At 34.2% G+C, this 13,714-nt stretch overlaps 1 protein-coding gene across 1 annotated transcript in view; it reads right to left on the bottom strand.

Annotated features, from left to right (window-relative positions):
• LOC109366375 (CUB and sushi domain-containing protein 1-like) overlaps positions 1-13,692 on the bottom strand; it is a 27,044-nt gene extending 13,352 nt beyond the window's left edge. Inside the window, exons 1-7 of the mRNA XM_019613583.2 lie at positions 13,517-13,692; positions 12,140-12,313; positions 11,475-11,648; positions 9,559-9,632; positions 4,038-4,149; positions 2,945-3,124; positions 1,271-1,315 (exon numbers count right to left, since the gene is read on the bottom strand). Coding sequence (XP_019469128.2) covers positions 1,271-1,315; positions 2,945-3,124; positions 4,038-4,149; positions 9,559-9,632; positions 11,475-11,648; positions 12,140-12,313; positions 13,517-13,592 — 835 coding nt within the window. The 5' untranslated portion in view covers positions 13,593-13,692. The remainder of the gene's footprint in view (positions 1-1,270; positions 1,316-2,944; positions 3,125-4,037; positions 4,150-9,558; positions 9,633-11,474; positions 11,649-12,139; positions 12,314-13,516) is intronic.
• Between the last annotated feature and the right edge of the window lie 22 nt (positions 13,693-13,714).

Here is a 13,714-nt window from a genome sequence, read left to right as displayed (position 1 = left end):
AAAAGCTTAAAACTTTTAATTGTTAGCCATTGCATTTATTACTCAATTTCAAATCCTTGCTTACTACTGCTGGCATGTTCAATAGTAACATAGTAAAATAGTCAATATTTTTTCAAAAATACCTTTCAAATATCACTTATATACTAAAACAACTAAAACAGGTCATAAGCAACATGACGTGGTGAGATACTGATGCTCTGCAAAGCGAATGCATTTGATTTGGTCTGTGTTTTAATTTGCATTGAACTTCAAAACCTGTGTGGTAGCATATTGATGGATAGCTTAGCTGTTGAGTGAGGTGAATTCTCCAATAAAAGAAGATTATTTTTTAATTATAATGAATATACACTATGGCTTGAATTACTGCAAATCTGTAGAAGTGATGTGTTTGGAAAGAACTTATTTTAGGTTTCACCTGACACTCTTAATATAAATATCCTTGGGGAAGGTTAATTATTAGCAGAAGTACCTTTTTATCTTATATGTTTTTCAGAGTCCTTCAGTAAATTGCTGTGACTGTTAAGCATTCATCTTGTTTTCCCTGTAGTTTACTAAAATTCAGAATTTAGAGTTGCAAACTCATTTATTTGGTGAAAAAAAAATCTGTTCAGAATTAAATAAAACAGTAAAAAGAATAGGCCTCATTTTCCGAAAATGATTGAAAGATCTACATAAAGGTGCTACCCTACATATTACTATTTTGTCATTGGCAGGAGGGCAAAAGTGACTGTGTAAATGTTCCTATGGCCCACACAGTTCAGAAAACCCTGGCATAGAGTACAAAAAAAATTAGAGTTTCTACAAAATAAAGGCCAAGAAAATTTCTAAAACTGATTAATTTTTTTTTCCTGGTTTCTTACAATGTATAAGACTGAACTTTGAACCCAGACCCTAAACTTATAGTCTATGCTCATTATAAGGCTCTCAGTTATAGCAATCTCTCTGATATAAAACTCATTCAAATCTACTTCCTGTTTTTATGATTTATCTTTCTGCCTTGATATATATATATATATATATATATATATTTGGTATATGTGTTCATGGAATTGGTATTGTTTAAATTAGAAAATTGTTGTTGGGGATAGAATTTGATAGAGTAGGTTTAATGTGGTACTTGTTATTATGAATGACCTCAACATTTATATTCCTTTTGAAACAAGATATAAAATGCCTATTTTAAATATTGGAAGTTGTTTTATCATTCATAGCAAACTAGGGTGTGAATCGATTTATTTGCTTATATCTAAAACTCTTCTTGTATACAAACCTGGAGTTTTAGTTATTGTTTCATTAACTTCTCTCACTCCTTTACCTACAAGTAAAAAGACAAATTATCATTTTCATGAACATATTTGTTACTTTTTAGTAGAATGTTAAAACAATGCCTGATCAATGCAATTATCTCTTATGCAGTAAGGTTATATTTAAAACAGAAGTAACTGACATCTTGAATACTTAACATGTTCAAACCTAACCACTTAAACAAAAGCCATGAGAAAATAATTTAGAAAAGCAACATTTTTACTGTGGAAAGTTGTCTGGTTATGTAATTATTTTATACACTTAGGTCTACAATTTTATATCAGTCTCTGCTATAAAAGAGAGCCTTATTCAGGGGACAAATACTATATCTAATTGTGCATAATATTATGCTAAATATAACAAACTGCATTAATAAGGTTTGCTACAGATTAGCAAAAGACATCTGGATTAAGAAGACACAATCAGATATCATGGGAAAGAATCACAAGAGGTATCATTTGCTATACTACTGATGTTCTCAGCAGTTATGTCTATTGATTTCAGCTAAAGCTGTGGCTTCATATTATTAGACGCTTGAAAATCACTGTCTGGTAGTAGACTTTGTCTTACATAAGTTTTGGTTCTTTTTCTTTCTCTTTAGGAGCAGAAATACACAAATTAGATTGTTTAAGTGATAAAATAGAACAAAAAGTGTGAAGTGCACAAAGAGAATTATATCTAAAGACTGCATGACAATAAAAAGGAAAATCAACTGAAAGCATACAAGAACTTTTACCTCAATGTATTAATTAATATTATCCATAAAAAATCTTCTTTTACGTATCTAGAGTAAGATTAATTTTTATGCGCAGATTATAATTCTCTAGTTGAAGCTAAGAACTATAAAATGAATTACAATTCTAACCTCAAATCTGTTTAGAGTTCTTTGACACATTAGACCTACATGTAGTGTTACAACCATCTTTCCCATGGCATCGACTGCCTTTCTTTTGCTCCTGTTACAAAAATTAACTTTTTAGGTTTGCTGAATTAGATACTTATCCATGTTTATTCACATGTAGAGGCCAAATTCAGCCCTCACAATTACATACTCAGAGTTATTATAAGAAAATGACAGGAAATTTACATGGACATGAATAAAAGTGGAATCAGGTTCAAACAAAGGTTTAATTTATCTATTTATTAGTTTGTTGGTATTTTTTTATTATGGATGTTTTTCTTAGTCGAAAAGCATTCCTGTCTAAAAGACAACTGCAGTGAAATATTTTTTTCTTACTTCTAGAAAATCATATATTATCACATATTAAACACTGAAGACATTGAAATACTCTTTTAATACTATGCCATAAACATTAGGAAAAATATAATCAAGAGTAATACTTTCTATTATGTTGTTTTTTGTTGTTGTTCTTGTTTGCTGGTAAGGAGTAAAATCATGTATGTGTGAATACATATATACATACATACACATACCTCCATGTTCTCTGCGATGAATTGTAGATGTTGTCCTTACTTTAACTTTTAAAATGGTTTCTTTCACAAAATAAAAACCTATTGTGTCATATGCATTTTTTAAACAGTAATCAGGAAAACTCAGTCCAAGTATATAAAAGCCAAATGTTGGGGAAAATGAAATCCATCCAAGTAGGGCACAACATATCACTCAATAATGACTTACTTTTACAAATAGGTGATTTTCCTGTCCATTTCATATCTGGCTTACATGTCCGATGCTCTGATCCACCAGCAAGAAAAAATCCTGGCTGACAGGTATACACCAAAGTATACCCTAAAGTAGGAAGATCTATTGCTTTCACATCTACATGTGCCGGTGTCTCTGGCTGCCTGCATGCATGAGCTGCAAAGGGTTTGTAAGAGTTAGAAAATGATAGCAAACAGCATCCACAGGATTAGCCAGTTTAACTGAAAACAAATGCATGCCAACATATTCTGTCATTAGGTAAACTTTGTATACCTTTTAGAAACATCAATAGCTTGTAACAGTAATAGTTTGAGTGTATGGCTTGTGGGAAGATGAAAAAGATATTTTTGAGCAAAATACCAAATCACGATAGCAAGACTGGAAATAATTAAAGTGAGAGGAAGCACAAGTAACAGCATGTCCTTTGAACACTGTACTGTCACAGCTTAAGGTATCACTTCCATTTTAAAGAACCTTAATACAGAGTGGTTACTGTGATAAATAAATTTATTATAAATTTCAAATGAGCTAAAGTTTCCATGTGAAGGCTTTATGCTTCTTTGTCTGTTATACATGGTATTGATTTATAAATATCCAAAGTTAATTTAAAATGGGATAAGAATATAAGATCATTCTAATTAATATATTTTAGTCTTGATCAGCGTATTTTAATACAATACTTATTAGATATCCACATTATTATAATGATAATACTTAGATGTAGAGCTATAACTACACTAACTGTTTACATGTGTAGCCCAGAAAAGTTGAATTTTGGTAAATTTCTAGCTTATGATTCCATAAATCTAGCAAAAAACTCCAAAACATTCCAAATTAATTTTAGGCCACTTTCTGTTCTCTGTTAATCCAATACACAGACACACACAAAGATAAAAGATTAACCTAAAACAGCTAATGCAGTAGGTTAAAGAGGAAAAACATTTTTTTAATGATTAAATTATTATAAAATGAGTAAATTTATTATAAAAAAAATTTCCATGTGCATTAATCTGTAACTCTTTCAAAACTGCACAGTGTACAAACTAATTAGATAAGAAACTGCACTTACGAATACATTCAGACTGTATGCCACTCCAAGTTAAGTTAGCAAGACAAGAACGGGTTGTAGATCCCTGAATATGATAACCTTTTCTACATCTGAAAAAGACTGTACTTCCAACCTAAGGATCAAAACAGAACATTAGATGAAAGAAGTAGCCATCGTGTGTAATTAGATATCAAGACAGTGGTAAGCTAATAGAGAAATACTTCTTTCTCAGAAGTGTGTCCTCTGGTTACCGTTTTTAAGCTTTTTTTTTTTTTAATAATATGAAAAGTACGAACAATAATCTTACTCGAAAGCAGTAAGTGGAAGAATACTAACAAGGCTGTGCACATGGAGAAGAATGACATACGTTTCCTCTTACAAGTTTGTGACAATGTGACAAACTAAATAACAAATACCTATCTGTTTGTTGTACATCACTGCACATATTCCAACAGAACTTGACCATAAAATCTACTTCAAAGGTTTCTCATTGTGTTACTTCATCAAAAATATTTGAAGGTAAATAGAAAAAACTGTAAGCAGTTTCATCCATAATTAAATTCCAGAAAACTCGAGGCCACAATTCCTTATACTGTATTCGTTACTATAATATACCTGTTTTACCCGAGATGTTCAACCAGTAAAGTAATGTTAAGACTTTTTATAGTAAACTGAGATATGATCTTTCCATAAGAACGTGTAAAACAACTGAGAAAGCTCTCTGTAGACTTGCACTGACAGAAGTGTGAAATATGGATAAAAATAAATGATGAAGGAAGACCTTTCATAATATAAGAAAGAGATTGTGTGAAAGTTCTAGTAAAACAGATTTACTGATAGTATTGACAAAAGTAGTCAGAATATAACTCTAGGCCAAGATATTTGAGGATGTGGGTCTTACTGGTAAGCCATTATTTTGGTTTTACATAGAATACCTTGGCAGTACAGATCAGGTGAAATGAAAAAAAAAAGTAAGTACTATCTGTAATTATACAATTTATTAATAAAGTAACATCACATGAAAAAATGAAAGCAAGTTGCAAATGAGCACTAACCAACACCTATTGATAAAAACAGTTTGTAGGTATGTAACTGCCGATAGCTCTACAATGTGAAAGCCTTGAAGGACTTCAATGGATATTAAAATTGGCAGTATCTTCCAAAAAAATGGCCACCTAAGTTAACTACACAATCAGTTACCTAGAACAGATTATCATGATAGATGTTCAGCAAATGCAGTGCTGGATCTTCTTGAAGTGGTCTGGGAAATCAACTGATATTTTTAAAGGTCAAATTGATATCGCTTTGCAGGCTTATCTATTTGTAACTATTTTTAAACAGATTAATCTCTGTGTCTTGCCAAGGACACACAGCGCGTCTAGCAGAAACCAGAATAGAATGTAGTTAGTCTTGACTGTCATTCTGACTCTTGTGAAATTGCCAGTTACGATACAATAAGTAATGATGAGTTGCAAATATTTTCTCACTGATCCAAAAGATGAAGGAAAACTTTAAGGTCTAGGTGCAGGGTAGTTACAGAGTTCTATTTTTTTATTTTTTTTTTATTTTTATTTAAGGAAAAAAAAAAAAAGTAAAAACAAAAGTAGTCTGATACTTTTATAGTACTTTGATGGAAAAAAACCATCAAAAACACACATATTGCAAATGCCACAGGGTAGTGAAGCAAAAATGGTATAAAATGAAACAGGGCACAAAATAAATGGGGCAATACAGAAGTGATAGTAGATTGGGAAAAAAACAAAACAAAACGAAAAAACAGTAAAGATCAGCTGCCTGACATCAGGCAGGTCATGCCATGTCATAAACTGTCTACTTACAAATGCAAAAATAATAGTAAAAAAAAATATCTGCTTGACTAGTATTAAGAGAAGTTTACATATTTTTGCACCAATGATCTCATCATAGTACTTTTTATATACACCTTTAACATAGAATTATTATTTAAGTTTGAGTGAAAGAACATACTTGAGAAAGACAGTCCAGAAGAAATTAAAATCTGCCATTACCTCCAGAAAAGAGCAAAAGTATTCAACTGAAATTAGAACATGAATTGCCCAGTATTATTCTGATATAAAGTCAGACAACTTGTAAAGCAGGTAAAAGCGGGAGAGAAAAATAAAATAAAAAGATCATACAAGATGCAATAATTACAGTTATTTTTGAAGCCATGCTTGGGACGGGCACAAAAGCAAAATGAGACAACTGCACCTATTACTAGAAGAATCACGCTGGGGGTGAGGGCAAGACATGGCTAGGGAAGAAGTGCCTGGGCTCCTTCAGACAAGAGTTAAGAAGCTGAGAGCCACAGCAGTGACAGATAGCAGAATTGCGGGAGAGGAAGGATAACAATAAACACTGGAAGGATTATTTAAGTAACAGTACTAATTTGATCATAACATCATGTGGCACATTGCTCTAGGTTCAGAAATAAGTATATACATTTCAGACTCAAGTCACAAATATTTATACCTCAAGAATCTATTGACATAAAGTTAATCAGTGTATGTAGTTTGCTCTGAAAGTAATGCTTACTATGGAAAATATAGCAGATAGAAAGAACACAAAAACATTATTTGATAAAACAAATTCTTGGCTACAAAACAATATTTTTCAATTAGCTATTAGCTATGCATTTTCACCAGCAATGAACAAGAGCTTGCATGCCATGCTCATAAAAATCTGCACCAGTGGAGGTGACTCACTGTTTCAGAGCTGCTATGACATTGTCATTGACTAAAAAAATAGTTTAAGACCTGGTGTAATCAAGCTGCAAGAGAAAAGTTGTCTTATTTTGCCTGACTCTGGAATTTCGACCCTTCAGATTAATCAGCATCGTTATATTTTGGTCAGAATTGGTGGTTTGTCCAGGTTCCAGGAAATCCATGAGGATCACCCTTCTCTATCCCAAAAGATGGTGTGCATCACTTTACTCACGGAGTGCTGCAACTTAAAAATTTTATTAAATGGGGAATTCACAGTTCTCCATTGCACAGACTGCCATTTTGATTCTGGCTTGCAGTGGTGACATCACATCTTAGTACCAGTAATTATGAGATCCAGCAAAAAGTCATCTTCAGCCTCGTGTTGGTTCAATAGGTCCTGACAAACTTGCATACAGCATTCTTTCTGTTTCTGTATGAACATTCATGGGACCATGTGGTGCAAACTTTTCAGTATACTAATGTTCCCACCATCATTTCCAAAGCAATGAAGCTGATATTCAGCTCCGTACACAGATTCCTGGTTGCAAACTTTGATTTTAATGGATGAGAAAATCAAGATCTTGCATTCAACTTTGTAATGTGACAGCTGTGCATGGCCATCTGGGACATAGCTTGTCTTTCATGTCACTGTTGCCACTGCTGAAATGCACACCTCACCACCCAACTGTGCTAACTTCCAGTGCTGGGTCTCCATAAATATTCAGCAACTATCAGTGAATCAGTCTGTGCCATTTTTTTCTGTATGGAGGAATTAAATTCCTCTCCATTGCTTCACTGCTTCAACAGGAAGCTATGTGAAGGCACATGGAAGGCAAAGAGTTCATATGGTGGAACCAGCATGGCTTCACCAAAGGCAAATCCTGCTTGACCAACCTAGTGGCCTTTTATGGTAGTATCACTTCATCAATGGACAAGGAAAGAGCCACTGATGTCATCTATCTGGACTTCAGTGAGGCCTTGACAGGGTACCTCACAACATCTTTCTCTCCAAATTGGAATGATATGGATTTGCTGGTTGGACTGTTCATTGGATGAGGAACTGGCTGCAGGATTGAGTCCAGAGAGTGGTGGTCAACAGCACCATGATGGATGGAGATGAGTGACAAGTGGTGTCCCACAGGGGTCAGTGCTGGGGCCTATACTCCGTATTATCTTCATCAGTGACATTGACAGTGGGGTGGAGTGCACCCTTAGCAAGTTTGCTGATGACATCAAGCTGTGGGGTGCTGTGAACACACCAGAGGGATGGAATACCATTTAGAAAGACACAGACAGGCTTGAGCAGTGGGTCCAGCTGAATCACAGGAGATTCAACAAATCCAAATGCAAGATATTGTACTTGAGTCAAGGTAACATCCACTACCAGTACAAGCTGAGGAATAAAAGGATTAAGTGCAGTTCTACAAAACAAACAAACAAACAACAAAAAAACTGGGGTACTGGTGAACAGAAAACTGGACTAGAGCCAGCAATGTGGCCCTCACAGCCCAAAAAGCCACCTGTATCTGGGGTTACATGAAAAGAAGCACAACCAGCAGTTCACGGGAGGTGATCTTGCCCCTCTACTCTGTGCTGGTGAAGTCCCATCCCTGGGTACTGCATCCAGATGTGGAGCCTTCAGCACAGAAGAGACAGAGATCTGTTGAAGCGTGTCCAGAGAATGGCCACAAAAATGATCCAGGGATTGAAACACCTCTCCTATTAGGAGAGGCAGAGAGAGCTGGGGCTGTTCAGCCTGGAGGCTGCAAGGTGACCTGATAGTGGCCTTTCAATATCCAAAGGGGAGCTAAAGGGAAGAAAGGCACAGACTCTTTAGCAGGGTCTGTGGTGATAGGACAAGGAGAAATGGTTTCAAGCTTAAAGAGAGTAGATTTAGGTTAGATATAAGGAGTGAGGGTGTGAGGAACTGGAACAGGTTGCCCAGAGATACTGTGGATGTCCTGTCCCTGGAGACTTCCAAGGTGAGGCTGGATCAGGCTCTGGGTTACATGATCTAGCTCTGATGACCCTGTTCATTGCAGAGGAGTTGGACTAGATGATCTTTAAAGGTCCCTTCCAGCTCTAAAGATGATTCGTACATACTTCAGACACCATTTTGTCAGACTGCCCCTCTGCTGCCATCTGTCACAAGGCAACAAAAGGTAATGGAATGCTGCTGGGAAGATTCAATCTCTACTGCCATACCATACGATCAACATCTGCTTCTGATATTGTGGTCAACACAGTAAAATAGGAGGCATTACTTTTGGTGCAGCCCTTGTGAATAACGATTGTGCATTTGTTATGTTTACACCCATTTTATTTCCTCAGTCACTTTTATGATGTCACTTGGAAAACAAATTTCATTTGAGCAGTTTAGAAATCAGAGTACTGCATCCACCACGCAGAATTATATATATTCTCTGACTTAATAAAATGTAACATAAACTGATAATTTAGTAAAGACACAGACTTTTTTGTCAAGGACTTCATGGATCAGACAGATCTTCAGTTGTCAGGTATTTACTGCCTATTCATCAGTGTAAGACAGAATTATGATCAGAAAGCAAAGTAATTATATCATGTCATGTCAAATTAGGTAACCAATTTATAAATAGCCCTCCTTGTTGAAGTCTCCTAGAGAATACAGGATGTATTGCAAGGTTACAATTTCTTTCTTCAAACTATATGTAAAAAAAAAAAAAAAAAAAGTGTTGAAATTTTTGAAAGTTTACATTAGACAATTAAGCCTATGGATAAGTCAATGTATTTGTGATTATTAAATGCATTTTCATTTTAGGAATAAATAAAATAATTACCTCATAACCTCTGGAACTGTTTTGTATTCCAAAATGTGGAGTGCCAGGGTCTGTACATGTATTATGAGCCGGATCTATTGTAAAACATGAAACATTTACAGATATTACTACTGCACAGAAAGAATAGGCTAAAACTATTTACTAACATTAATTCATCTATATAGAGTAATAACAGTAATAATTACATTTTTAATACATGCATGTATTTCAATATACAATGAAATCCAACAGTGAATCCAATGAAGAGATCAACGGTTAAGTCAGATTTCTAACAACAAAAAAAAAATCTGCTTTCTTATAGCAAGTAAAATACTTACGTCTTATAGAATTTGCTCTATGTCATCATGAAAATAAATGTTTCAAACAAACTATTATCTCAGCTGTTGCTGAAGAATAAAAATAAAGCCCTTTTCCCATACAAAAAAAGATACGTCAATAGAATTTGGCTAATTAAATGGTCATAAAAATAAATGATCATTTTCGTAAGTATAAATTAACACAATGTAAAATTAATTTTGATTCACTCATGCCCACTTCACATTCTGATGGTGTATTTTCTCTGGGAGTGCCAAAGCACCAGATCTGATGGATGTCTCTGTACCATGTGATTCCTTCTTGGCAGTCAAGTCTGCTTCTGTGCAGACTGCAATTTGAAGAACATAATTTGTGTCTATACTTCATCTGTAACAATTCGTAATTTTCTGTAGAAGAAAAACTGACACATACAACATATGCTATTTCACTCTCAGTCAACTTCCCTTTTAGTGTTGATTATCGTAAGAGTATTACAGTTCATCTGGACTGATATTACTAAAATCTTCAAAAGTTAGGTGGATGTTGACCTAACGTGAAAATAAAAGTCAAACATATTGAGAAGTCAAGGACTGTTTACAGATTATCATGAGCTGGAATACCACTGCTAATAATAGAAATATGTAACTGAATTTTCATATACCTCTATATTATGCTATATAAAGTATAAACAAAATTGACATGATACCATTTTGAAATTTGATTCACCTTACATTTTGTTTCTGTAAACCTTCTTGCATCTGTTAAAAAAACATGGATATAACAGATTGCTCAGCTTATAAAATCCATGGACAGAAGAAGTTTTGAACTCATTTCAAAGAACTGTATTGAATATTTATTTCCTACTTTACAGATATAAGATGCTTTTAATAATAATGCGCTTAAACTTCTCCCTGAGTGCTCAGTTCAGCTCTTCCACAGAGCCGATATCTGAGACACAGAAAAACATAACTGTGCTACAGACCACATTAGAATGATTTTATTTAGAAATATGAGAGTCTTTTTCTATGATCACACCAAAATATTTTTTTTTTATCAAGTCACTGGGTCAAATGCTGATTTCAGTGGGAGTTACAGGTGTCCAGCATTTCCCATGGTTAATTGGATTATGTATCATGCTAAAAGCCTATCACCTGTACATCAGTCAATGAGAAATGGACAGCACTTAGCAGTGTACCAGAATTTCAAATGATCAGATCCTGCACACTTCATTCTTTTGAACTGTACCAGTCACATTCATAGGATTCAAAAATCTTTCTGATTTAGGATTGATTCTAACAAGTGCCTTTATCTCTCTGGTGACAGAATACAGTTTTTAATCTGTCAAAATCTTCTGTGTATCTAAAAGACTCTATAAATAGATGGAACTAATTTATTGACACTGTGCATTTCCAGTAGACAAGCAACCATGTAAATTTATAAATGATTTCATATGCGACTGTGTTTATCCTATGCTTTTAAACTCAAAATATAAACTTTTTTTTTTTTTAAATATTACACAGAAGTTTTCTACATTTCAAAAGCTAGTTGCTAGACTCATGATAGTGCAGTAGTTTATCAATTATATTCTCAGGAGAAATAGCACAAGTAATGGTAATTAATACCAATGCACGTTGGTTGTATTCCACTCCAAGTACCATCTGCTTGGCAAAATCTTCTTGAAGAGCCTATCAGAATAAAAGGAGGTCTACACTGAAAGCTAACTTCAGATCTGTAGGTGAAGCTTTTTCCATTCAAGCGTCCTTCTGCTGGAGTACCAGGGTCACCACAAAACACCGCTAATATACAAAAAAAGAAAAGTTCAAATCAGGAGTACTGAATATGAGAGAAAATGCTATCTTAGTTCATTTATCTATGTAGTATTATAGCTCAAATAAATTATTGACAGCAATTTAAAATAATTGTCACTATTATATTTAATATAAGCATCAAAATTAACCTGTAAAAATAGACCTTTTAATTGAGACACTTAAATGTTTATTAGATTTGGTTCACCAAGTAATCTCAAAGTAAACAATGCTAAATGTATGTAGTTTTCACATCATTCACTCTGAAATGAGTTGGCTTGAAATTTTTGAACTAAGTAAAGGGAAAAATGTTTGTCAGGGCCTTGACAATTTTCAAGCATTGAAGGTCAGAATATGACAGCTAAAGAAACTGGAAAACAAATGGCAAACAGAGCATGCGATCTAGCCAAGTGCTTTTTAACCTGTGAGGAAAAAAATTGACTAAGTCTGAGACCCCAACACAATGGACACTGAAAACTTACGTAAACACTGTGGGATGTCTCCCCGCCATACTCCTCGACCCTCACAGGAAAGAATAGCTGTGTTAGATAGCTGATATCCTTCTGCACAGCTGTAACTCACACTAGCACCCCAACGATAATCAGATCCTTCCACTTTTCCATAGAGAACTGGTGGAGGGGGGCCACAGGTGATAGCTAGATCATAAAAAGAGAAGTTGTAATGTCAAGATTTTATAAGGTTTAGGAGAGTATAACATAATATCTTGTTATACTTTTGTAACTAATAAGTAAATAAATATATGTTTTTCAGGTCTAAAAAAAAAAAGTGTTGACATAGCAAACTGTAATAAATTGAAAAGCAATTTAAATACAAAAATACCACCTCTAGGCCTAAGAAGTCCCTGAATTCTAGCTTGCTGGAAGTTGCAACATTATATACTTCACCTAGTTCTGAGTCTCTTCTCTACAAATTCATTTGTGATCACTGTTAGTAACAGGCTACTGAGTTAGGTATAATTATTGTTGATACACATTTAACAAAAATATTAATTTTTTATTTTAAAGCTCTTTATATGGCCTTTTCTTGCTTTCTTTTCAGCAGACAATGGACATTGGCTTCATTCATAATTATATGCCTACAAATATTTAGAATTATTCTGATGTATGCCTGCTTCTGAAAAAGTATACAAAATGATGAAATCTGGAGTGATCAAGTTTGCACTCATGCATCAGTTCTTTCAACAAAGAGCACATCTTTAAATTCACCCCCCCAGTGATTTCTACAACAGAAAATATGGTCTGTCAACTGCACATGCCAAAATTTAAGTATCAGGCTAGACTTAAACAACACTTTAAAGTGATACTAGATGTGGTAGCACTCTGTAGGCAGCAAATGCCCTGAGCTGTTGAATTTACTCCCTGATCTTTGGCAATAATGCTTAGAATTTTCACCACACTATCTTATTTGCCTTTCAGCTATTATGATCATTATGTTAGCGCTTGTAATCAGCTATTTATTCTCATGATTATTTATAATAACTACAATACTGCAACACAGGATTCTTTAATGACAAGCTTGGTTGGAGGACCCCCTTGTGGAATATTGGCCATTTAATTCAAAACAAAAGAGCCATAAAAGTAAATGGATACTTAATTCCTGAGAATTTTCAGCCAAGCATTTTGGTAATCTTCGCTGAAGACTGATTTTGTCCTACTGCAGTCCTTAATATTAGTATTATAACTTATTTTATGCCATGACATTTATACAATATAAATTTTACACTAATATTTATCCACATGTTTTAGTTGCATTTGTATGTGTATTATCATTTATATTTATTTTAGATATTAATACGCAGTACGAAAATTGCATTTTTTATCTATTTTTCAAATGCACACCTTTGCAAATTGGTTTACTCTGGTTCCAAGTACTGTCTTTTACACAACGCAAGGTAGATGAACTGGCAGGTTCCATCACATATCCTGGATTGCACTGATAGCTGACTGTCTTATTAAAGGTGAAATCATTTCCAAACTGAATGCCATTTGCTACTGCACCTGGATCTCCACAGCTGATCACTAGTGAGGAAAAAAAAA

The sequence above is a fragment of the Meleagris gallopavo genome, chromosome 2 (assembly GCF_000146605.3).
Source record: "Meleagris gallopavo isolate NT-WF06-2002-E0010 breed Aviagen turkey brand Nicholas breeding stock chromosome 2, Turkey_5.1, whole genome shotgun sequence".
Lineage (NCBI taxonomy): Eukaryota > Metazoa > Chordata > Aves > Galliformes > Phasianidae > Meleagris > Meleagris gallopavo.
This window is presented reverse-complemented; position numbering and strand designations above follow the sequence as displayed.